A 26,728-nucleotide genomic window follows, 5' to 3' on the forward strand; every position below is an offset into this window, starting at 1 on the left:
AGTATTTAAGGTCCACAGAGTTGCCAGTGTAAAAATTCAACATCATGCTTCATGCGTGCTATGTCTAACCTACATTTTTTTGCCTTTCATCTTGCAGTTTGATTACGATGTGTCTAGGCAGGGATCTCTTTCAGTTCATCATTTCTGGGACTCAGGCAGCTACTTGAATCTGTAGGGTTTGTTTGTTTGTCTTGTCTTTCAACAAATTAGGAGAGTTTTAGACATTATTTCTTCAAATATTTTTTAAGGCCCACACTCCCTTCTCCCTTTTGGGACTTCAGTGACACGAATGTTGTTAGATCTTTGGTCATTTTCCCCCAGCCCCTGAGGCTGTGTTCATTTTTTCCCATTTTCTCTGTGTTGCTCTGATTGGATAATTTTTATTGATCTATCTTCTAGTTTACTGACTCCTCTGCAATCTCCACTTTGTTATCGACCCATTCAGTGAGTACTTTTATTTCAGATAGTGTATTTTTTCCCTTCTAAATTTCCATTTGATTCTTTTTTAATATATCTTTGATTTCTTTGCCGAGATATTCTAGTTTGTTTCAAGAATGTTAATTACCTTTAGAATTTTCATGATCATTCCTTTAAAATCTTCGTCAGATAGTTCCAACACTTCTGTCTCTGGGTACTAACATCTGCTGATTTATTTTCTAATGCAGGATGAGATTTTCCTGGTTCTTGCTGTGCCAAGTAGTTTCGGATTATATCTTAGAAATGCTGTGTGGCGTGTTACGAGACTTTGGTTCCTCTTTAAGTCTTCTATTTTAGCAGGCAGTCAACCCATTTAGATTTAGAACACACATCCTGGCCCACTTTTGTGGGCTGTGGTTTGAATATTAACTTACCTTTTGAACCTCTGCAGTGCTGTTCTGGACTGCCCCAGTGTGCCCGCCTGAGAGGCCGGTCTGAAACCTGGCTGGAATTCCAAACTGCGGTTCGAGTCTCAAAGCTTTTGCTCTGTTGCCGCTGGGCAGTTTTAATGCTTGGGCCACTCAGAGATGAGTCTGGGACTTCATACTTGCATTTACAAGGTCTCTTTCTCCTGCTCCCTCTTCTCATAATCCTCCTCCGCCTCTCTAGTTGGAAGGGGAAGAGAAGGCTGCTTCTCTGTGGTTAGTGCTGGGCCAGCACTGACCACAGGGTTCCACCCCACATTCTCTCACCACTGTGCTTGGTGGTGGGAAGACGCAGTGCCTTTGCTCACATTAATTAAACATGGCAGGGACAGCCAGCAGGTCTACGTGTGAAACCTAACGCTATAAAACTTCTAGAAGAAGAAGTAGGGGGAAATCTTGGTGATCCTGGATTAGGTAAAGACTTTTTAGATAGAACACAAAAACATGATCCATTAAAAGAAACTGATAAATTAAGCTTCATCAAAATGAAAAACATCTGTTATTCAAAAGACACTGTTAAGAGAATGAAGAGACAAGCTTCAGATGGGGAGAAAATATTAGCAAAATGGGACCTATATGCAGAATAGATAGAGATTTATCAAAACTCAATATGAAAATGAACAACCTAATAAAAAATGTACAAAAGACTTGACTAGACACTCCGCCAAAGAAGAGATATGGAGAGCAACAAGCACATGACAAGATGCTCATCGTAAGTCGTAAGGGAAATACAAAGTAAAACCACAGTGAGGTACTGCTCCACTTACTTATGAGGATGGATAAAACAAAACAAAACACTGTCGACACCAAGTGTCAGTGAGGCCGTGGAGCACCGCGGACCACGCACACGTTGCTGCTGGTGTTAATGGCAATGGTACAGTGACTCCGGAAAACAGCCTGGCAGTTTGTCACAGCACCAGCATTCCCTTACCCACCATCCAGGAATCGCATTCTGAAGCAATTGTCCAAGAGAAGTGAAAATTTATGTTAACACAAAAAACCTGTATGTGAATATTTGTAGCAGCTTTATTCTTAGTGGCCTCAAATTATTTAGTCTATTAAATCCAAATAGACTTCAGATGGAGAATTGATAAGCATACCATGGTACGTCCATATTGAATAATTAGGAGGAACAAACTGCTGATACATGTAACAATGTGGATGAACATGTAACACCCAGTGAAGAAGCCATACCCCAAAGGCTCCGTCCATCCTGAAAAAGGCGGAAGTGCAGGGGAATAGCACAGGCCTGGAGGCAGAGACTGACTGCAAAGAGGCCTGAGGGCATTTGGGGAGGATGAAATTGTCCTAGGTCTCCCTTGTGGTGATTATGTGTTTGTATGTGTTTGTTAAACTCATTGGTAAATGCACACACGCACAGATTTTTATGTAAATTATACCTCCATATACCTGACATTTAAAAAAAGCATCAAGTTTCATTTGTGGAAATCGGCAAATTTCCCCCCTCTTTCAGCCCTTGGAGAGTTCTGGCCGTGTGATCATTGAAGAATTAGTAGCATTTTTCTGGTTAAGGAATGGATGAGTGGGGCCTGGGGTGGTGGGCAGGGCTTCTTAGAAGATGGCCCCATGTGGGCAAAGGCAAGCGCATGTGGGCTGAACTGTGAGAGGAGGCGCTAATGTAACCTGGAGGTCCCTCCGAGCAGAAATCGGTGTCATAGTTAAGAGAGCAGTCTCTGGAGTTAGACAGCCTGAATTTGAACCTGGCTCATCTACTTCCCATCTTTGTGACCTTGGGTAAATTACTTAACCTGTCTGTGCCTCAATTTCCATCTGTATAAAGAGAATGCTAATAGCTACATGCCTTACAGTGTTGAGGATTAAACTGAGTAATACCCTCAAGTGCAGAGAAGAGTGCTGAGCATACAGTAAGTGCTCAATTAATGACAATCGATGAGGCTTTAGGGGGCAGGGCTGAGTTAAGAAGAACCAGTTCGGGTGCCACTGGAAGGATTTTAATTTGAAAAGGTGGGGCAGCCACATGATCAGATCTTTGTTTTGGAAGGGTGGCGCCGCTGGCTGCTGTGGAGCAGGATGTCTGACGTAGCGAGTGAGGGGACTTCTGAGTGAGTGGACTTCTGCGAGGGTCCCAGAGGCCTGACCCGGGGCAGGGGAATGTTGGTTGTGTCTCTCTGGAGAATGCTAATGCGCCGAGTCATGACAGAAGGAAGAAACAGCGAATGTGTTATGGTCTAGGGGCCTGAAGATGCAGCTCCTGTCTTCTGTCCTTCACCCAGACCACTCAGGAGGCTGAGAGGGAATGTGCAGAAGCACTCAAAGCAATCTACGTGTCTGTCTAGACTTGCTGAGAACCACAGACCCCCTGCTGCCCAAGTAATAAGTTTAAGTAGAATTCTGATTTACAACGTGTATCTAACTTGGAGTGCTCTCTCATTTTTTCCATAAAATAAAAGACAATTTTCATTTTTACCAATAACTTTTTTGATGACATTTTGAGTATGCTAGCTAACTCCTGCATGGTATAACGTTGATTGTTCTTAATGTCTTGATTTGATCGCTGTCAACTTCAACTGGTCTACCCAACCGTGGAGCATCACCCAGCAAGAAATCTCTAGCACAAAACTTCACGAACCACTTTTGACATGTTTGATCAGTCACAGCACCTTCTCCATACACTGCACAATCTTATTGTGTTTCAGTTGCATTTTTATCTTTGAAATAAGATAGCATAATACACTGAAAATGTGTATCTTCTCCATCTTCAATATTAAAATGGCCACACAAAAATTCACCAATTTCGATTTTTTTTTTTAATGCACACTGACAGCTGTCACAATACAATCTAACAAAATTATTTTGAATGAAGTTCAAGACGGCCAAGCACTACTAGCGACAGCTTACGAACCCAATATATACAGCACCATTCCTACCCATCATGACCGTGGCCACCTCAGATGACAGGAAATGGTAACAAGCTCAGTTTATACATGAAAATGAACGTACCCTTGAAGGGCAATTTATTGCTGAGTTTTGTGCTGCGAACACACACAGGTCACTCCGGTCTTTAATAGTCTAACTTACACATCTGCATGGTTCCACTGGCATCCCAACCTGCCCTCCCCTGAGCAGAGCCACTGCTATTGGCCATCATCAGAAGACAGGGAACACAGCTTCAGGGCAGAGTTAATTTCTTTAGTGCCGCTTTCAGTTTATCTGCTTTCCTTTCCCTCCATCAACAATTGGTTGCCTATCAGAGTGATTTACTTGGAAATTTCTAAGTAGGGTCTCTTCCATGTTATGTTGCTAAGTTTTGTTCCTTGTGATCCCTGCATATGTAGTAATCACATGATCATACTTAATAGTCTGATGGTTTTATTAACAAGTATATAATACATATATTGCATACTGTATATAGTATATGAGGGCTGTACAGTACAAATTCATGTTCACAGTTTGACATGACAAAATGTCATTACTGAATTCCCATTGGACTACAGAGTAGAAACAGAGAAGGTACATTAAACATTCACATCTTTAGTAAGAAAGATTACCAAAATGTTTCAGTATTTGCAAGTATACTAATGCATGCTAAAAACCTTTACCCATTCATTCTTATTAGCTTATAAAATATATTACACTTTATTAAAAATTTCTGCATAGTTTATACAAGTATTAAAGTACTGTCAATGTAATAATCCTGCTATATTTGCAGGGATGGGTTAAGAGATGCTAAGCAGAAAGATTATTTTGACCCTCTAACACTAAGTACATAACAGCGAAAAAAAAGTGCTAGTATTTGTAAAACATAATATTGTAGCCCTCGTTTAATGCATGGAAAATGGCTTTGTAAATGTATTATTTCTGAAGTAAATTTGCAATCATTTAGAAATTATTATCCTTGACCAAGAAGAGAATAAATACCACTCTGAGCAACTTCATGTATGAAAGCAATTCCTTCAAGATGACTGTATTTTCAAACCAGCGGATTTACTGTAAAACTTTAGATCTCTGAGATTGTCTTTAAAACAATCCAACCAGGAATGATGTGCAGACATACAGTATCAGCAACACTCTTTCAAATTCCACATTAGTGCAACACTGATAGTGCAGATGGGTGTAAGAAAATACACATACGTAGTTCCCCTGTAAATCTGTTCCCAGGCTCTTGAAAGTTCTGCATGTTTAGCACTTCCTCAGTTGAACACAGCGGTGGTGCTAGCCCGTTCTCCAAACCAGGCGACTCAGAACGTTAATGCCCATTTCTGATGCAGATTCACATTTTAAAGTTCTAAAATATGATGGGTTCAGATGGAATTTTTCTGACTTCGTCCTCAAGATGACACTTGGATAACTGAAGAAATTCTCTAACAATTTATACAACACTAACCCCATGTTTACAAGTCATTCTCACCTACTTAAATATTGCAATTAAAATCACCATGGATAGTAACGTGGCACATCATGAAAACCACACATTCAAGGGCATCTCATCTTGTTTGAGGCCTCCCACAATTACAGCTAAAAATGACTAAATTTCTCAACTATCATAGTAAAATACAAATATATATAAAAAAGTAAAATTTGGAAAGAGCCGATTGGTCAAGTATGTAGTCTAGCATGGGAAGAGAGAATGGTTTCTCTGGGTTGCTTTTCCCCCCCAAGTTAAAAAGGAACTCTGTTAATGAACTGTTAACATAATCGAAGCAAGCTAAATAATATAACAGGGTCTCGCTTGCACTTTTGAACAGAACTTTTATATGCCATAGCACACATTAAATTTCATCAGAACCCATGAAACTTTCTATTAACTGGACTCAAAATCAAAACTAACAATACAAAGGTCAATCCTACCCTTTCTCGCCCCCCTTTCCACCTTCTGTGGGTTGGAACACATGAACTGGTTATCTCCATCAGAACAAAAAAGTTCCTCGCATTCAAACTTAATTCTTCAGTGTGTTCTGGAAGAATTATTTCAATAAATACTTTGGCATGAATGTGACAAAGCATTTACAATACAGACAATACCTACTTTTCCAAGAGCCATTTTTATCCCTCAATTCGTATCTTAGTGGCAACACATAAAAAAAAAAAAAAGGAAGGGCCCAATTAGGATGTTTTAATATTCTAAGCAAATTCTGCAGTGCTTAAAAAACAAAACAAAAAATCCCAAGTGCCAGATAACATTACTTTTCTCAATCACATTTCCCTTCAGTTGGTTCAGAGAGCTGTTGAGTGGGATCTCCTGGGTGCACCGTCCTCACAACTAACTTTTATGAACACGGCGCCAAAGCAAGCTTCCCACACAATCCGCAGGCCTCCAGAATCACTTATTCACTGGTGCTTTCAAAACTGTGGATTCCTCCCAGGCAAGGTTGTGTTGGATCCTGAGCTGTGGCTGGGATGCATCTTCAGGATGCCATTCTTCGCCATCCTTGATGAAGGGCCATTTGGTTATACACGCCCCCACTTGACCACCGCCACCAATTCCTTCAAATTTAGGACCAATAGCATCTCTACACATGAATTATTTTTATTGGCATGTAGACTATGGTGCTCAAAAGCCTGCTTTTGAAAAACTTCCCCCAAATAATGGTGCTATTTATCCTCAACATAAACACGAGTCATTTTCAGTCTGTTCTTCTCACAGGATACTTGATAGTACAAGGAGATTGCCAGCCCCGACAGTAAACGTTTGTGAGTTTTTGAGCTACATGTATGAATCCCTGAACTGTGATTTTCTGTATTTTTCAGAAGTCTGTCCCCCAAGTAAAGGTCTGTGTGCTTCACAACTATTTACAAATAGTGTCACTCAGGTCTTACTGACCCTACCAAAGCACTAGCAGATGCTTATTCATGATATGTGTCATGCATGCAAATGACAGCCAATTTGGCACCTTATAGCTCACACTTTCTGTATGAAAGCTATGGGAGAAATTTGATACGGGGATATAATTACCACTGGACATTTCCTTGTTTGTGATAAAAAGCTCTAAGTAGGTCGGGTAAAAGGCCATTCAGACCTTATCTGAAAGATTTTTTTTTAAATCATTACTAGGCAATTCTTTTTGTGGTGTCCCTGTCAATGCTTGATGACCTCCACTAAGGACACTGTAGGAAAGGAGACTGACTGGTGCATGGGGGACCCCATCAGTATTTGCCTTTGTGGGACAGCTTTACACAGCTGCACATGCACAGACCGAAGCTCTAGAGAACGCCCTGCACAGCTAACCAAATGATAAAAGCTCACTGAAAAGCCCTGGCTGGCTTCCTTGTTTGTCCTCTGCTCTAACCCCATGCAATGCAAATACATCCCTTGAACTGACAGACATCACCTACATCAACAGCTCTAGCCCATCTTCCAGTGGTGACAAAGACCTCCTTATTAGCTGCAGGCACCAAGGAGGGTAGAGGACTTAATTTAGATGACGTGACAAATCCAAGCTGACAAGCAAGATTGGTGAAGGACGATGAAAGAGCTGACTGTACTAGCCTGGCATCTTGCTGCCCTTCTAGTTAACCTGTGAAGGGATCCACCCCTTTTCTCCTGCACAGCACACAATGCGATCACAGGGCTCAGAGGTATGAATGTCTCTGGCAAGGACTACCAGGCTGGATACTGTATTTCTAATACATTTACTTCTTTAGAGGAATACATGGACAAACCGACAATTGGTTCTGTTAGTTTACATGATCCCTTGTTCTCATTACATTAAACGTATCTGTAAGAAGGGTTTGCTTAGCATCCCCGGAAAGAAAAAAAGTGTTCACATTCTTTAGGTCTGACCCGTGGTAAGGAGAGGGGGGATTAGAATATCTACTACTGACCATATGGAAGTTTGAATGATATAAATTCAGAGATTCAGACCAGCTGAATCAAAATTAAAATGTACATGTAAAAAATGAGTTAGACAGTGGGTGGGGAGGATGAGAGAGCTGGGGGAGTGGGGAGCCACGCGCCGAGGCGGGAGGCGGGGACACTCAAACTAGCATGTGGCGTTTCCTGTGGAGGGCAAGGTGGTCAGAACGGGAGAAGCTGCGGTCACAGTCTGGACACTGGAAAGGTTTGATTCCAGTATGTTTTCGAAAATGTCTTGTGAGTTCATCAGACCGAGCAAACTTCCATGTGCATCCTTCCCATGTACATTTGTAAGGTTTTTCTCCTGCAAAAAGAAAAAATGAAAAGAGCTTATTTTATTTTTTTTTTGACAGCAAAAGACTATTAGTGAAGGCAGTAACATTAAATTTTTGAGCTGAAGTTCTTAACATACTATTGCAAAGGTGTGTTTATCCATTTGTCTCTCAATAACAGTGCCTTATAAACCACTATAGGACAAGCAATAAAAATAATTCTCTTTAATATTTCACTGGCTTGCTGCCCCAGCCCCTTCAAAGGAGGGAGGTAATTTTAGGAGTTCTTAAAGCAGAAAGGTGCAGAAATCCATTCTGAGGGGCTAAATAATTTTGGTTTGGTCCTCAAGAGTGGGGATTAATAACTTAAGGAATACCTGGTGACCGGTATTCGTCTATTGTCAAGTCTTAAACCTGCTTAGGAGTTTAGTTATGTGCAGTTCTAGCCATTCGAAAGTCCAAATTGAGAATTTGTGGGATTTTCATGTTCTTTTGAATAGTTTTCCAAAAATCTGGAATCTCTATCAACTAAAATACCTGTTGGGATTCCAACATCTTTTGTTCACTCAATAATAAGTATGCCTAAGAATAATGCTGTAATCAGAAGCACTAAAAATAGTAATTCCCCCCCACCCTGCCAGAAGCCAGGTTTCTCCAGTCCCCTCCGGTTGGACGAGGGTAATTTGCAGAGGAGGACCAGAAGACCCTTGTGGGAAAACCCTAGGGAGAGCCACGATGAAGACCCTTACAAAGAAAAAGGCTTTTAATGGCTATCTCACACGTTCACATTAGTAAGAATAGGTAATGGGCATCACAAATGAATTTCCATTCCCTGTTCTCTAGAAGCCTTACATGACTGCCATTCCTTGGCCTTTCGGTGGGATATTCAAAATTTGTCTTATCTGCTTTGCAGCACAGAAGATAAATACTAAGAGGTATTTTTCCTACATCTGAATTCTTATGCAAATATTGAATTTGGTCTTTTCAATCTTAGGCTGGAATTTGGTAGCATCCACTTCTGACACAGGTCTGGGTGACTGGGAGCTTCTAATTGCAAGGCTATCCATCACCCTGAGCTCTCTGCCTGGCCCAAGAACAGCAGTAGGTAGGTTGATTTTCCCTGGCTTCCTCTCCCCAAAATTCACTGAAAAATTCCACTTCCATTCTGCTACATACGTTCCCTCCCTATTCTCTTCTGAATCCCAGATTCTTCTCTTTTTAAATTTTCCTAATAAGAATGACTTGTAGGAATCAAAAAAAAAAAATCTACATTCTGAGTGAAGAACAATATACATGAAGACAAATTCTTATTACACTAGAAGTTCACATTTTAGAGTTTGCGGCTAGGTCAGATGAGGTTTACAGTAAACATTAATCACCAACACTCAGTGCAGTTAATCAGATTGTTTAAAACAATATTATACAAATCCCTTTAAATATTTTGCTACAATACGTTTAAGAGCCCACAGAACTTTTATGTGTTCTTCAGCTATGTAAGAGTTTCACAAGATCTATACTCAAGACTGGGCAAAATGGAAAATATTCCAGAACTATGGCCGGCAATCTCATCAGAGTCTCCTCAGTTTCGGAAGAGAGGATTTACCGAAGTTTCATGTCTATAAACTGATGCATTTATTCTGCATGAAGAAATGATTTTTGCTATTGTGAATTTGATAATACATGATGAGGTCTGTCCGGAAAAAGACCAGCTGTTGTTAGTATGACGAGAATGGTTTGTATGACATCCATGTACCCTGGTAGCCAAGGACAGTGGACTGGAATGCACATGCATGAACAATGATGCCTTCACTGTACTAGTCCGTGGGGGTGGTAGATGCCATTGAGTGCCCATGTGTACTGTGCTGTGTGGCTGTTACATTCAAAATGACTGAGCAGAGCAATGAATCTGCATCAAATTTTGAGTTAAACTTCAACATTCCTCCATGGAAACTATTTGGATGATTCAGAAGGCCGCAGCCATGGACAACTGGTGATTGGCAGCTTCATCATGACAATGTGCCCGCTCATGCATCACATCTCTTGAGCTTTTTGGTGAAACATCAAATCACTCCGTTGACTTAGTTCCCTACAGCCGAGATTTGGCACCCTGCAACTTCTGGCTTTTCCCAAAACTAAAATCACCTTTGAAAGGGAAGAGATTTCAGACTGTCGGTGAGATTCAGGAATATATGACAGGGCAGCTGATGGTGACTGGGAGAACTGTGTGAGGTCCCAAGGTGCCTACTCTGAAGGGGACTGAGGCTTCACTGTCCTGCATACAATGTATCTTGTATCTTCTTCAATAAATGTCTCTATTTTTCATATTAAATTGCCAGATACATTCGGGACAGACCCCGTACATTTACTAAATGGGAGCCCCCATGAAGACCACGTCCTGATGAAACAGGCCCACGGTTAAGGGCACTCTCCCCTCTGTTTCAGTGGAGGCTCCGTCCCTTTCTCTCGCCTTCACTGCCGAGTACAGGACTGCAAGCGATTGACTTTGCTAGACGTAGCCTTGAATCTATTCTAATTATTACAAAAGTAAATTATCAAAAACTTCATTTTTCATGACAGACCATCTGTAAGTGGTTATGGTAACTTTCAGATGCCTAAAAAAAATTTCATCATAATAACCTCTGAAAGTTAGAACATTTGACTTAACATTTTATTCTAATTCTTCCTAAGAAAGTGAGTCTTCTATTTCTGGTACCTGTATGTGTTCTTCTGTGTGCTTTCAAGTGAGAGCTTTTAGTGTACACTTTGTTGCACCCATCATAGTCACATCTGTGTATCCTCCGCTTCCTTTGGGTGTCCGGAGACTCCACAGGTATAGGTCTCTTCCCAGGCTGCACTATGACTGAAGGGTGATTCCTGCGAAAGCCAATGTCAAATGCAAAATGTTGAGTGAAAGCAAGGCTCTTCCTTTTCTACTGTCTACCAAAAGCATTAACAATGCTGGGCAAAAACAAACAAACAGAAAACCCAACAAAATAAACAAAAAAAGAATTAGCTCATCAACCCAAGAAGCACTGCTATATATTCATTCAACAAACATTGAGCGAGCACCTACCATAAGCCAGGCACTGTGCTTGGCACCGGGACACAAAGATGAATAAAAACAGGGTTCCTGCCCTCGAGGAGCTCACACTCTAGGGGGAGACAGACATGTAGATAAGTAACGACAGTAAGAAGAGTTAGGTGCTACGCTGCTGGGAGGTGCCGAGTGCTAGCAGTCTCTGTGCCTCGACAGTTACCTATTGATAGAATCCTGTGGCACTAGGTAAGCTGGACACTCCGCTATGTTTCACAGGCTGTCCTTATTTCCATTTATCATTCCTTAGGGAAAGGTCAAAATTCCTGCATGCCAGGCAAACACACTATAGGATGTACCTACATTTTATCCTTTCCATAACTGGCATTTAGTGGGAGTCTTTTAAAAATCGACAGTTCACATTTGATTTTCAAATGCTGGTTCTTTAAAAAACCAACCAAGCAAGCAAGCTGGCCCTGCTGCTTTCACAGTTCAAACCTTTCCTGTTACTATTCTTCCTGTCAGAGGGAGGCCATTGGGGCAGGGCCAGCACTCAGGCGAGGAGAGGAAGCTGCGCCCGGGACACTGTGGCGCAGGAGCTCCATCGGGACCGGACGTCCGTTCTGATGGCTCCCACCCAGACTCACCTGCCTGCATCTGCACAAATCCAACCGGGGTAAACCTCAGCTCTAGGGACTTTCTCCTTTTCAGACAGGTAGCTGGACAGTAAAGGTGGATGGGGAAAAGCTGGGAAAGGTCTGTAGTTTTCTCAGACTTCTTCTGATTAATGTTAAATAATTAAAAACTCTCATCCATTCATTAATTCTAATCCATTCATTTGCTTTCCTAATGACTAATTATTTGATACATTACAAGCTTATGTAGTTGGCCTCCAACTGTAACAGAAGACATTAAAAAAAAAAATTGAACCTAAAGTTCTTAAGATGTTCCAAATAACGTATATAGAATGTTTATACAAGTATGTAATTGGGAGAACAAAGATTGGTGAGAAGGAAAACAAAGAATTTAATGAGGGTAAACACTCAAACTTGTGAGATAAAAAAGGACAATAAAATTTAGTCATAAAAAAATCAAAAGGGAGTCCCTGACATAAAAGTTGGTTTTTTATCTTGGCAAAAATGTAAATACATATCCTTTATCAGTGCATTTTTAGGCATGCTAAGAAGTGACTAAAAAGAGAATAAAAGGTGTGTTTAAATGACCATACTTATTTCTCACTTTTATTAGCAAAGAAAACTCAGTTTTGAATCACACTTCACCTTCCTACCCTGATGCTTCTTAGAGGGGAGATACAGAAAAATAGAACAGCCAAGTTTGGATACAAGGAAAGTAAACATGAACTAGTGGGGCAGAGAAAAGACAGTAACTTAAATTTTATAAACGTACAAATAGCAAAGAAAATAGAGACGTGAGAGGTTTACAGACAGATAAAGTTCTTATAAATCTAAACGATCAACTTAAAATTCTTCAATTAAAAAAGTTAACAGTTTATTTAACTTTCAACTTTAATGCCATTGATTGAAAATGTTTTATCTTCATAAAGAGAACTTGTGGAAATAAAATGCTGAGAAAAAATATGTCTCTCCTATGCTCTGAATAACGGGGGTGTTCTAGATGACTTGAGAACTCTCTCCCGATTACTGGATTTCATGGGTTGGGAACCAACCTGATAGCAGCTGTTCATAACTTGAGGTTCAGAACTCTATTTGCTAACTTTGCCCCTACACTGTTTATTTTCATGAGTTTTTTGGGATGTCCCAACACCCATCAGGAAATCTCTATACCAGCTAACATCTGCCTCATTCTGAGGGTACTTAGCACCCCATCTCCAAAGAGCCAGATGTTAGGACAGACTGAGGCTAGAGATCAGGACCTTGGGATCTCACCCTTCTTGGTCTTCTCACTGCTCATTTTTAAAGAGGTTGTCTGGGATCATTACAACCAAGAAGTCAGAACAGCTTTTAAACATCAGAGACCTGGTCATTGTTTTGGGTTAAGCTGACCTCTCAAGTTTGCTACCATTCATATGCACAAGTAAATAGGGAAATCTGATCCTTACACTTTTTGTGATATTTCATGTATGCATATATACAGCCAAAGGAATCTGATATACATTTGAGTGCCTTTACAAAATCATTCCAGAGCAGTAGCTCTATGATCAAGCAAATGGATTTCGAAGCTGTATTTTAAAGTCTACTTCTAAAGGAAGGGTTTCCTAAGGCAAATACTGGGGCTGCATCCTTACAATGGTACTGGGTGCTTGGTTTCACATGATCCCTTCCTTCCCAGCTAGCTGGCCTCCTATGTGGGCTGCAACTGGGCACACTCCAAGACATTACTTAATCGCATCTGTGAGAAAATTCCTTGAAGAGTATATGTCCCGGTTGTGGCTAATCTGTTGAATTTTTTGGGGAAGCAAAATGCATTCTTAGGTCACAGCATTAGACTAAGCATATTGCTCATTAATCATTAAAAGCTATCCAGCTTGAGATCATCAAAAGAACATTACTCAAAATAAGAACGAAAAAAGATATTTTCTCTTCGCCAGCATTCGGAGCATAGCATGTTGCCTTTAAATATTCTTCTATAATGCTTTACACTGTAATTCGTAATAACCTAGATGCTGGGGTAACCACTTTTAGTCAATGGGTCCCTCCCTATGTGGGCAGTTGGCTTCATAGCATCTTTTCCATCACCTGTGCAGGAACAATTGACAAGTCCAAGTCACGTTGTCAGTTACTTTGTCAGAGACACCTATCATCATAAACAACAGAGGTAGCCCTGGCTGGTGTAGCTCAGTGGACTGAGCACGGGCTGCGAACCAAAAGGTGGCCAGTTTGATTCCTAGTCAGGGACATGCCTGGGTTGTAGGCTATGTCCTCGTGGGGGCCACTTGAGAGGCAACCACACATTGATGTTTCTCTCCCTTTCTTTCTCCCTCCCTTTCCCCCTCTCTAAAGATAAATAAATAAAATCTAAAAAAGAAAAAAAAACTGGGCTAAGTAAATCAATCGTTAAAACTAATTTCACCTGTTTCTTTAAAAAAAAGAAAAATAAACACCGGAGGTAATGCGGCCTACTCGCGTGCCAACTTTGGTTAGTCTTTCTGCCTTTCCTTTCACCAGAGTGCATGAACAGATGAAATCGGCTGGATATGGGTTAGACAGAGCCCGCATCTGGAAGCAGGAGACCGAGCCGAGGCCCCCTCTGCTGTCAGCACTATTATTATAGGCAAGTTATCTATGTCTTGGCTCCTTCGTTCTCTACTTGCTTTGTCTCCCACGTGCTTGTTATGGGAGAATAAAGTAAGTTCTTTCAAACCACTTGGAAAAGTTTCTTTTGGAGGTGAAGGGGATGCTATGCAATTGTGAGGAGCACTAATGTACAAGTCCATTGGACACTCTACTGCTGATGTGGCTGGGTAAGAAAAGTCGTTCTCCAGCTATCAGGGAGTATATGAGAACAGCAAAAAATGACTGTGGTTTGGTGCAATGGGCAATTAATACATGAGCTACTATGAAGGCACCTACTTGGGTTGAATGTGCATTCCACTAAATATTTGGAGTTTCCAGAAAACAGCTCTTCTAACACCAGAGAATTCATGTTCTCTTGCAGAATTAACTGTTTAAGGGAGAGGGATGGAGATGATAAAGTAGAAATGTAGGCAGATCATTTGCTTAAGTTGCAGAAAAGGTGACATGGGAAGCAGATGATGGAAGGGACCCTGAGGAGACCACAACTGTTGCCTCAGTACTAGGAAGCTGGCTGCTGAATCCAATGTTGAAAGCACCGTAACACAAGACAATTACAGCAAGAAAAATAATTGCAACCAGTAATGAAAATTAAGAGGCAACAGGAGCAGGAAGATTATATGATTAGCCCATACACATGGTAGAGAGCAGAGCTGGGGTCCAAGACCAGTGTGCTCACCGGTAAACTTTAAGATTATGGAAGAACTATGTATGCATAGTCTGGAAGAGTGGGGAGGGGAAACAAGATAAAAATGATATATGTTGTAAGCTGCCAAAGTCATGGTGACTTGAGGTCACTGTCACGATGCTGTCGGTGTTACAGCATTGTTTATCGAGAGATTCTCTCATCTTGCTCCGTGGCTCCCACATGAATCCACGTGTCACGTGCTGGAAGCCTGTGCTTCCATTCCAGGTCCCAAGGTGCCCGCTCGGTGCTACGCAAATGCCAGGCAGACCTAAATATACTTACTCTTGCAACAATGCTTGCGGGGGGGACACTGAGTTCATTAAAGGGGGTGACATTTCTTCAGGATAATAATCTGTCCTCTGTGGTTCAATCCCAGGTTCTACTTTAATTTTTTTCTGTAATATAGGCTTCTCATATGATTCAATCACAGGTACTAAAAAAAAAAAAAAAAAAATCAGAAAAGTCACACTACGTACAATTTACCAATCCAGCTTTTAAAATCTTATTGCACAGATCCTATCTGTAACACTACGTATAAAATGTGTGACTATCTGCCTTTGGCAAAAGTACAGCAGCAATGAATCTGTGGAGGGATTCTTGTTGCTCTGGACCATTATTCTCCCAGTAAGCAGTGTACATAGGAAACTGGACTTCAAAGACATCAGCCCCCAAGTGCTCTTCCTATGATTTTTTGGTTATCCCCTTTTAACCCCAGTCTTCTGCCCATGACCAGTTAATAAACAAGGTGCTTTTGTTAGCCACTAGTGATCACCACAATATAAAGGTATTTATCAAATGCCTCTTTGCACCGAGAACCATGTATGCATTCCATGAAGCAAAATATAGGAATATTTATATAGTTAATAGTCAAGATTCTTGCTCTCTCAAAGTTGACAATTACATAGTGAAAGTAATCATTTCACAGCTTTAAACAGACAGCCTGATTTTTGGGAGCTCTTCCAGTAGCAACACTTTACGGGGAAAAGAATCCAAAAGGAAATGCCTTAGGTGGACTCTACGTGGAGTACTCCTTTGAAGAGCTCTGGCTCTCAGCCCCCCTCGCTCTCGCCAGGCTGTCTGGCGAAGACACTGGCCGCACTGAGCAGGAGCGGCAGGGCGGTCAGTGCCGGGATTTACCTTGCATGCTACTATTTGAATTTTCCATCTCCTCGGACAAGGACACCATGAGCGGCTGCTGGAGGTGACTGGTGTACATGAAGGGGACGGGCTGCACCACGACTGGCTGTATGACTGGCAGTATGCCCGGGCTCCGGATTCCGTGCCGGGACAGGGCAGCGGCCATCACCGGCGGCATGGACAGTGGCATGCTGAAGGGCTGCACGCCCGGGGGAGGCGGTGAGTACTTTTTCATCGGCGGGCTGGAAGATGGCATGCTCAGGCCGGGTGAGGCTCTCCGGTGCGAGGGCTGGAACTTCAGCGAGGAAGGAGAATTCCCAGCCGAGGGCGGTGAACTCCGCTTGTTCACCGTGAGGTCCACCGGCTCCATCTGCATCCCGTGCGACAGGACTTCCGGGGTCTGGAAGAACTTATCCGACAATGGTGGGGAGTAGATGACTCCGTACTTGCTGGGCTTTATGGACTCCATGTAATTAGATGGGTACGACTATTGGAAAGGAAAAACGGAAATGTGGAGAGAGCCGCATAAGTACATTTGCTTCTAACGTGAATTACGATGAAAATACACAACAAGGCACTTTTAGTTACATGGACTGTAGTAAGGGGTTTGGGTTCAAATATATGCTTGACCCTAAAAAAACGTCACGAGAGAGCTGGTCTAGCAAACATTAAGAACTAAGGTTAATGTGGTAACCGTGTCACGTGAAAAATCTCAAATTTAATTCTAAGATGATACTCATGTGAAATGTTAAGGCTGAGGTTGATACCTGGCAAAGTTCTAAACCAGGTTCTAAAACATAAGTCTTATGGGCTTTTAGGCTTTTATCAGTAGGAGTCAGCCTTGGGGTTCACCAAGACCCAGCCAATCCAAGTAACCTCGTTGCTTTTCTAAAGGGGTTTCTTAATTGGCAGGAAATGCTCTCTCTGGCTTTAGCGTTTCATTCAGAAGCAGGGCACTGATACCTCTTGTGATGTACTTTGTTCAATGTGAAGAAACAGAGCTGCATGGCAGCAGCTCTGGGCGGGCTTGACCGCTGACAGGTCCAGGCCCAGGCTGTCCAGCAGCCCTGACTGGCCCAGGACGGTCCTGGCTGTGGCACTGAAGTCCTACAACCTAGCAAATGCCTCGGTCTCAGGCACACCAGGGTGGTCAGCCACCCTACCCGCCTGTGGTCTTATTCACAGTTTGAATGAAGCGTTAGAAGATGACTTGATTTCCAAATATGTGGACAACACAGAACTAAGAAACAACTAATATGACTCAAATCAGGCCATTTGATGCTCAAAATGACTTGCACACAATTTGAGGCCCAGTTTTCTCTACATCTGGCCACCCCCCCACCCAAACCATCAAAAGAAACTGGAAAATAAGCTAACAAGTTACTGGAAGAGACTGACAAAATAATTTGTTTCCTCCCAAACCTAAGATCTGTTCTACAAGTGATCTAATTTGTCTATACATACCCGTCTGTCTTCTAATATAAGGATATCTCTCATCTACCAGCTTTAAATATAAATTGGTCACAATAATGTCATACTTTGGCTAATGTCTTTGGCCATAAAATGCACTAAAATTACTCTATTCCTTAACTGAAATTTTAAAAAGGTCTTTGTTGTAGAATGCTTTTAGAAATTAAATATAAACCCTTATCTTGACATGTAGGAATTTTAGGGAAAATTTTAGTGATAACATGTCAAGTCCTCCTGCAGAAAATTACTTATTTGAATGTTTTACAGCCAAAGTGATAAGCAACACGCTGTGCCTCTCTTTCAGCTCTTAAATCCTATGTTTATGATTCTGAGGCAATATTAGCTCATGATGCAACTGAGAAAACCCACCAATGGGGCCTTATAATTAAATGGCTTAAATGTGCTGTTAATATCTGAGCCTCCCCAGACCCCCCAAGTGGTCGCTATTGGGAGTTATAAGTAATTGTGGGGTAGCAGTGGTTTTGACTGGGATTGCAACTGAAAGCACACCCTTTCCTCTCCGGGCCCTGCTGGGCGACTCTCCACCTGGCTGTGCACCAGAATCACTTGTGCTGTTCCTAAAATTCAAATGCCTGGTCTCTACTCCAGGTGCACGGAGCATGGGAGAATCAGAGAATCAGAGAACAGGGGCCGGGCGGTATTTATCTCCATCTGTTTGGTGGTCAGTTTCTTATTATTACATGAGGTATTTTGTTCTTCCGTCCTTTCTTTCTTTACCCATGTCATCATGATCCGTATGGTCTCCTAGAAGAGTGAGGCCTGGAGGCTGGTGCATGTCTCTCTGGGGGTACTGAAGATTCTTACAGATCAGGGGGGCCGAACTCATTTTCACCGGGGGCCACATCAGCCTTGTGGTTGCCTTCAAAGGGCAGAAGTAATTTTAGGACGGTATCAATGTAACTACTCCTTAACTGTTAAGGAGTTGAACTTATAGTCGGCGCTTTGGAGACAACTGCGAGGCTGATGTAGCCCCCGGGGAAAATGAGTTCGGCACCCGTTGTGGATGGTGCATGGTGAACACACAGCGCTTTAAAATCGTCAGGTGTTTATTAAATGCCTAAGAAATGGTAGGGGTATGGTTCCTGTTAAAATAAATTTATTATGTTAACAAAAGCAATTCTAGAAAAAAGGGCAAGATCAATCACTAACTAAATATTATTAGTACAAGGTGCCATCAGGATATGGCAAAATTCCTCCTAGAAGGAATTAGGTTAAAATTAACATTGGATTCAAGGAGATAACCTTTGTAATGGGCTTAAACACACACTGTAGTCCTAGGATTCCCTTCTCGTTCCTCATAGGAGAGGTGTGCACTCAGTGGGCTTTGACCCTCCCAGTCAGAGCTTCTCAAACTTCACTGTGCACATGCATTCACCCGGGGATCTTGTTAAGCTGAGGATTCTGAATGACTGGGAGTGGCCCGATGGGCACGACCCACCTTTTGCACAGCTCAGCTCTCGGTGATAGAGATATAGAATCAAAACACTAATTTTTAGTCTTACAATCTGGTACATCACTTAAATACAATTTAAAGGGGGGAGGGAAGAATTTTCACTATTAATAGTGCTCAAAAACAAGGACATGAAGGAGATAAAAATCAGGAAATACAAACTATATAAATTGCTGTTTTTAAAAGCAGCTTTGAGTTGTACATGGAGAATCAAATGAAGACAAGGCTATTTCTAACTTTCTCTAGAACCAGGCACACACAGGCACCCCCCAGGGTGTGAGGTTCCCAACACACAGTGATGTTACGTATATTTAAATTTAAATGCTGAAAGGCACAAGGCTCACTAACCAAAAGGACAAATTACAAATTATGTACAATGAGGATCTAAGGAAACAATCAAACACAGGGGCAAGAATTTCCCCTGGTTCTAAAGTTTAACCTGTTTTACATATAATTCTCTAAAGTGCAAAAGTTCTGGTACTAGATACAAAACCTTCAGGAATAGGGAAGCAGCATTAACTGTCTCCACTCACCAAAATGTAGTTCTCCCTTATTTTCAGCCCTGTTCTTCAAAGAGCTCCCTATGACCTAGATTTTAACACCAAGTTATTGGCAGCTGAATAGGAAGCAAAATGAGGACACACTGCTATTGCTGTCATTGCTGGATTTTTCTGTCCGTGGGTGAGTTTAAGGAAAGTAGGAACTTAGAACCTGGATGAATTGCAAATTTAGTAATATTCCCAGGTTTCTTAAGCCATAAAGAGAGAGCCACACAGAAAGCCAAGTTCTCTGAACACGATGCAGGTTTGCTGCGAGTTTGCTGGAGTGAATGACTGCTGTGCCGTGGAGTGACGTGTGGTGTTCAGAGCAAGGAGACACAGGTGGGCATGAAGCTGAGGATACCATTAACTATCTCCAGTCCGACTGCCTCACAAAAGGTGAAGAAATGTGGCTCCGCAAACTTCGCTAGCCAATTCCCTAGCAGTGTTTGTCAGAACCTTCCGTAAGACACACTTAACTATTTGGGTGGCGCACACAAGCCACCACAATCAGCCTGCAATAATCTGGTTTGCCACAGTGTGGGGCCTGATGCAGGGTTTGCTTGGGGCGTGTGCCTGGGGTGCGTGCACCCTGGTAAAGAGCTGCTTCCTTCCTGTTCCAGACCATTCCTCTCTTCTATCTATCTAGGTAATGCATATAAGCAAGGCCACATTGGCCCCTAATTCACACCAGAGGCGAGCGTCGATGAAGCCAAAAAAAGCACCTCTGGCCACTGCTGGACATCCAATGCCACCCTCCCCCCTTTCCTTACGGGAGCTGGGGGCTGGAGCAGAGCAGCCTGAAGACAAGGCTCCAACAAGCCACCCCCTGCTCCCCACTAGGGGTGGCATTGGGTTTACTTTTTGAAAAAGATTTTTTTCGTTTGGATAATTTTCCAAAGCTGTCACTTAATCAAGTGAGAATTTCAACAGTTTCTTATTTTATTGGGAATACTTTTGGTGAGTTTTCCATTACAAGACAGTTTAAGTGGATAAAGTCTCTATTTCACTCTTCATTAATGTGAACAAAAAAGTGAATATCCGTGACAGGGCGGGGGCAAGTCAAAGGAATCTTTGTACCCAGGGTGGGGCTCCCAGAGCAGGAAGGCGTGGTGCATTTATAAACAAATGCTCTGGGAACAGCCAACGTGTGTCCCTCTGCGCAAACAGAAGTAGAAAGCTCTTTTTCTACCAGGCTCAGCAGAGCCATGAAAAGTTTCTGCTGGAACAGAGCAGAGGAACTGTTGACTAAGCACTTCTCAATCTGTAAGAATTCTGTTGGATAATAATTTTCATTATAAAAACAAAAGAAAAAAGGAATGCACTTTCTTCAAAAATAATCGTTTAGAAATAGAATAAGGCCCTGGCTGGTGTGACTCAGTGGACTGAGCACCGGCCTGTGAACCAAGGGGTCACTGGTTCGATCCCCAGTCAAGGCACCTGCCTGGGTTGCGGGCCAGGTCCCTGGTTGGGGTGTGTGAGGCAACTGGTGGATGAATCTCTCACTCATCGATGCTTCTCTCCCTCTTTGTCTCCTTCCCTTCCCAGCTCTCTAAAAATAAATAAGGAAAATCTTAAAAATAAAAAATAAAAAAGAAGAAATAGAACAAGAAAGGGTACTTTTTAAAAATGTATTTTCTTTTTCACTTCCTGAGTGAAATTCTTTAATTTTCAACTGTCTTTGAAAACGTATGGGTAAAAGTAATTCCTTTACATGTCCATTTTATATTCACATGCTATCCATAGTTTGCAACTATAATCTCCAATTTTACAAATTAAAAAAATAAATAAAAATGAAGGCACAGAGAGCGGCCGGCGGCTTTGCCAACACTGCGGTGGGACTGAGGCGCACAGACGCAGGCGCAGACCTGAGCGGCAGGGTGCACTCTGCTCCCCGTTCTTGCCAACTTTAACAAGCCAACATAAAGACTCACCATTCTCCTCAAAGCACAGGAAGGCATGAAGGCTTACATTTGGGTACGAAGTGACTTTTCCTCACCTTCTCTAAATTACAGCAAAATACCAAAGAGGCACATGCTCTCGTTTTAAGACGGGGGATTGGGGAAGAGGGTAACTCACTGTAAGATATTTTTATTCATATGTGGAATCAAAACAAAAATCATGTTATAAATTATCCTATACTGACTTAACGTCAGTACAGAGCTCTTAGAACTCTGACATGAATAGTCAAAGACTTCAACCTTCAGATCAAAGATGGAATTAAAAAGAAAAAAGGAATTAAATGCGAAATTACAATAGGGTTGTGAAATACATTCCACCCATGAAGTCAGGAAAAAGGAAATTTGAAAATTTAAAAGTAAAAACAAAAGCTTATTTAATTTTGGTAAGAAAATAATCACACCCTACTCTCCCAATTTCTTAGGTAACTGATATTTCACTGAAGTAAAAGGACACTTTGCTATAAGGACTGATACTCCTTTTGGTGAAACAATCTAATAAATTTCTGTAAGCATTAGCTGAAGTTGAAAGTTTAAGCATGAAAGGGAAAAAGACTATTAATTGCAAAAATCCTTCTATACATTCTAAGTTTATGTATTAATGTAAGTCACAGCATTACAAGCATAACTGTTACTTCAAATGCACTACTTCCTTTTTTTCAGTTAAGTGCATTTCCTTGTATTCTAACTTAGCCACACGGATCTCCATTTTTAGCTTTGAATTGAGCTCTTGAGCCCTCCTATTTTCATGCTTGATTAAAAGGACTAGAAGTACACTGAATAGTGAAATGCATCGTTGATGGTTCTGCATCATTTATAGAACTAATCATAATCTCCAATACCACAAACCGACCCGTAGTTCAAGGATATAATTAATGGAGGAATTTTATACCTTAATTTTCCTCTAACGTGATCATTCAATAGTTGGGGGAGAGGGGTTAACAAACCTGATGACAGCACCAAAAAGCATCAGAAGTCCATTCACTTTTTTTATCAATAAAATTCTCATCGCTAAGGTATCATATTCAGGTACATGGTTACCCAGTTATTATGCTGGGATGTAAATGTTTCTTCCTTAAAGCTACTCTGACAACTTTCCGTTGCACACAGTGATAAACACTTAACTGGCTTAGTAATATCCATGGCAACTCAGTTCCAAGGGCCTCAGAGTGACCCCCATGTCTCGTATAAACGTTTTTGGCAGGAACCTCCACAGCCAATGCATGAGGATGATCTAATTTTGCAAGCGTGTCATTACCAACCTTCTCATGTACGACTCAAGCCAAGTTTCTCCCCTTGTGAATATTTTCCAAGCCCGTGGAAGGAAAGAGCAAGATGGAGTGAGCGCTGTCTTGTTATTTCATGTTCACTGAACCAGATCCCTCTAAACTATTCTCTGTTGGAAGTGGGACACACCCTTCCACTCTCACCCATGCCCCATCTCCACAGCACTAGTGTGGTACCTGTGTAAACACCTAGACTGCTTACTTGTCTCCTGGTGGCCAAAGGGCATCTAGAGGGGCCTGGCTTGCAGAGGGGCCAGCTCAGCACTAGGTGTTGAAAAGGCAGTGAACACAATTTCCACCCACCCAGACTGTTCCAAGTGAAATGAGACTCCTCCTCACCGCCAAGTTCTCTCTTTCACCGGCTTCTCCTTCAGTCATAGCTCCATAGAGCTGCTGTCATCGTTTTCTAAGCAATCATTTTATTCCTAATATATTTACTTTTACTTAAAACTATTCTAGATAATCAGGGTGATCTTAAGTTAAAAAAAAATCTCTAAGTTATCATGTTCTTGATACGGATTTCTGGTAGGTACATTCGGAAACTGCTTCATCACGATACATACCATGCACAGGTTTTTAAAAAAACATGGGTGCACATTAATTAAAAAAAAAAAAAATCCGTCTAGCCCAACTTTTTTTTTTTTAGCCAACACCAATAATTCTGAGAGCTCTAACCAAAAAACTGGTAACGGACCAGTTTTGCAGACCTACTTCTGTGGTGACAAGATGTGCCTGTGGCCCAAGCTCTGTGCCTATTGCACCTTGAGGGGAGTGGGGCGCAGGCCTTGTGGAAACTGGACCCCATTTATTCAAGGATGCACAGTTGCTGGTAAGGTATTACCCTCCCCGACTACTGGGGACTTTGACAAATTTGCCAGTCCAATGCCTGTTAAGTAATGAGTAACTTTAAGGAATAACACAACACATGACATGTTATTGCCACTTGGGATAAATAGGAAAATGTTTGATTCTGGGAAACTTACCACCGAGACAGGGTCCATGGCCTCTTGCTTGACAGGGACCGGGTCAAACATGAGCATTCTTCTAGTTAGACTCTCTAGGGTGCTCTGGTGTTTGGCCTAGAAAACAAAACAAGGTATCCATCTAAACCTCAAGACCACTTTAAATGTCAACTCATAAAAATAAAATACAATACTCCCCAGCCCCCTTCCCTGACTCCTTCCTCTCCCCCGCCCCCAGAATGGCTGGAAATCGTTTCCCTTACCTATGAAAGATGCCATTTTGTATAATTAAAACCAGGCTCCATAGTCATAACCAGAGAGAGCCAACTGGCACTCCTAACTCAAACACAGAAACCCTGACAGCTCTGGAACCGTATGTACAGCTCCTGCCGAGCGGCAGAGCTTCCTTCACACTGCAGTGCCACTCGACGGAAGTTCGCGCTGTATACGAATGTTCAACGCTTCTCCTCGCAGAAAAATCAGGGGGGAAAGGAAGATAAGCAAAAAGTAAACCTGGAACCATCATTAATCTTCATTTATACCCATCTAAACTTTTTAAATAAATATCATTTCCATCAATAAAATAGAGCCTGTTTCCTAAAATTTCCATCAGCAATGTGTATTATCACTTAAAAAACAAACAAAAAACCATTTATCAACACAGCAAGTTATTTTTATTCTAAATTAATTTAATTACTGAACAAAATTCTCATCTCTATTTACCATTTACACTTCTTCTTTGACGAAGTGCCTATTCAAGTCTTAAGCTTCCCCCCCCCACCCCATCTCTTATTGTTTTCTGAGCACTTTTTATATATGAGGAGTATTAGCTTGTATTCACTCCCATTCTTTCACATTTCTCTTTTGGAAATCAACCAATCTTGAGCTGGATGCTTCTTGATCTTGCTCGGTCTTTCTCTTTTCTGCTCCCATTGTTCCGCTCCCGTTATCCATGCATGTTCTTCTCTGTTCTATACTAGACCACTTCCAGCACTAGTCTGCTGCACAAAGCCAACTGCTTCCTCACAGGACAGAACATCCCGTCTGCTCCGTATCCGTATTCAGCTGCATTTCCGGTGTGACGGGCTCACCGCCCAGCTAGCACTCAGATCTCCAACACCCTGCACCTCAGGCACTTACTATCCAGGTGGCGAGTGCTTTGGTTAGGTGAGCTCTTTATAGATCACTCTGGTTGGGGTGGGAAAGTGAACAAGTTCTAGATTGAGTTGTATCTAAAAAGGCGTACAAGCCCCTGGTTCTAGACTACTGCCTGTATTCCAGTATGAAAACTCCCCTTCCACATCCCACCTCCACGACAGTAATCCTGTAGTCTGTTCTGTCCTCGCTCTACCCTTAACACTAAGAGATCTTCATGTACAATTATAAAAGTAATACTGTGTAGTTCTGGGTCTCGTGACAACACGTGAATATCACCATTAACTAGCATAAGGCCCTGGCTTCAAACTTCTATTTGCCTACATCACAGGATGTATTATATGTAATCTGTGAACACAATCTGACACCAGTGTGCTCAAATCAATGGTGGTGCCACCCTCTTCTGTATTCCAGCAAGAACAAACGCCAACAATCAGTGAAAAATGGATGATTTCATTATGAAGGATGAAAACCTCTTTTGTGCCTTGAGATCTATTAACCAGTTCCCAGCCCAGCAGTTGTACGGATGGATATGGCTCTAAAAATTGCTGTCCAGTGCCCTGGAGTGGACCCTAAACAAAAGATGTGAGACGTGCTTGTATCAATGCGGTCAGAGAATTCAGCAGCCCTGACTCACTGCTGGCCGCCCCTCCCCCAAGCCTTTTAAATGGAATTAACTCTTACAGATCCACCTATTCCACTGACGGTGCGGAGACGCAAACCCTTCTAAATAAAAGTACTCATATTCTCAGGTGTTTAAGGAAAGAGCCCAGCTCTGGAGACTCAAGAATTGCATCCCGGCCCTGCCGTGTAAGACAATTCTTTTCTCATGTAAAGTGAGATGACACCTCTTTTATCTACTTCCTAGAATCTTTAACCACAATGTTTTAGAAAGATAAAATTAGAATTAAAAAACAAACAACAACAAAAAAGCTCTTCTGCCCTGTAAATAGTTTATACCAACAGATATGAACCTAACTTTTGGATATACACCCTGTATACACAGTGCTAAATTTGTTGGTTCCAACTACTGGAGCAATGTTAGGGATTTGCCGCTTTGCTAGCAGACCTAGCCTTACCTCCACCCTTAAAAAAACCCAAACACTCCTCAGATTAAAGTCGGTTTAAAAGTTAACAGCTATCTATGTCCCCTATCAGGTCTCATCTAGTGCCTCGTCACTTTACAATTGTACCAGCAAGATAGCTTCCTGGCATCTCCTCACCTCACCGCGCGGCCTCTACCACCAGGAAGGGAGGCAGGGTGGGATTAAGATGATTGGCTCCGGAGTTCATTTTGGTTCAAATGCTAATGTCACCATTTAGCTCATAAAGCCTTCAATGAATTTTCCTGATGACCACTGAATTCATTTAGAAATGAATTACACGTTAAACTGCTATTTCTTGTATCATTTTAAGACCTTAAATTACTTTTCATTCTGTAATTGTTATGTCTTACCTAAATTTAAGGGAATTGGACAATAAAAAAAGTCTGTGCAAAATTCAAACATCACTAGGAACAGAATCAAAAGCACACATCTGACAGCACGTTGTTCCCAACCGGGTAGCTGCTACAATGATTGGTGGTACTTCTGGTGCTAGTCACAGGATAAGGAACACAATAAAGGACATGCAAAGAAAACGATGGACCGTAATCTGTTAACAAGAGTGCCTTGGGAAGGGCGGGTGGAGGCACGACAGTTTTATGCACGTATGTTTGTGTTGAATTCTACAACACAAACTTTCAATA

General features: G+C 41.8%; 1 protein-coding gene across 2 annotated transcripts in view; it reads right to left on the reverse strand.

Moving 5' to 3' along the window:
• Positions 1 to 4,236: 4,236 nt before the first annotated feature.
• KLF3 (KLF transcription factor 3) overlaps positions 4,237 to 26,728 on the reverse strand; it is a 34,110-nt gene continuing 11,618 nt past the window's right edge. For both annotated transcript variants that reach the window (XM_024573615.2, XM_045182751.3), the window contains 5 exons: positions 23,848 to 23,943; positions 16,141 to 16,627; positions 15,286 to 15,436; positions 10,723 to 10,883; positions 4,237 to 8,041 (listed from right to left, as the gene is read on the reverse strand). In XM_024573615.2, the coding sequence (XP_024429383.1) occupies positions 7,860 to 8,041; positions 10,723 to 10,883; positions 15,286 to 15,436; positions 16,141 to 16,627; positions 23,848 to 23,904 (1,038 nt within the window). In that variant the 5' untranslated portion in view covers positions 23,905 to 23,943 and the 3' untranslated portion in view covers positions 4,237 to 7,859. The remainder of the gene's footprint in view (positions 8,042 to 10,722; positions 10,884 to 15,285; positions 15,437 to 16,140; positions 16,628 to 23,847; positions 23,944 to 26,728) is intronic.

Source organism: Desmodus rotundus, chromosome 4, assembly GCF_022682495.2.
Source record: "Desmodus rotundus isolate HL8 chromosome 4, HLdesRot8A.1, whole genome shotgun sequence".
In the NCBI taxonomy this organism is placed as follows: Eukaryota; Metazoa; Chordata; class Mammalia; order Chiroptera; family Phyllostomidae; genus Desmodus; species Desmodus rotundus.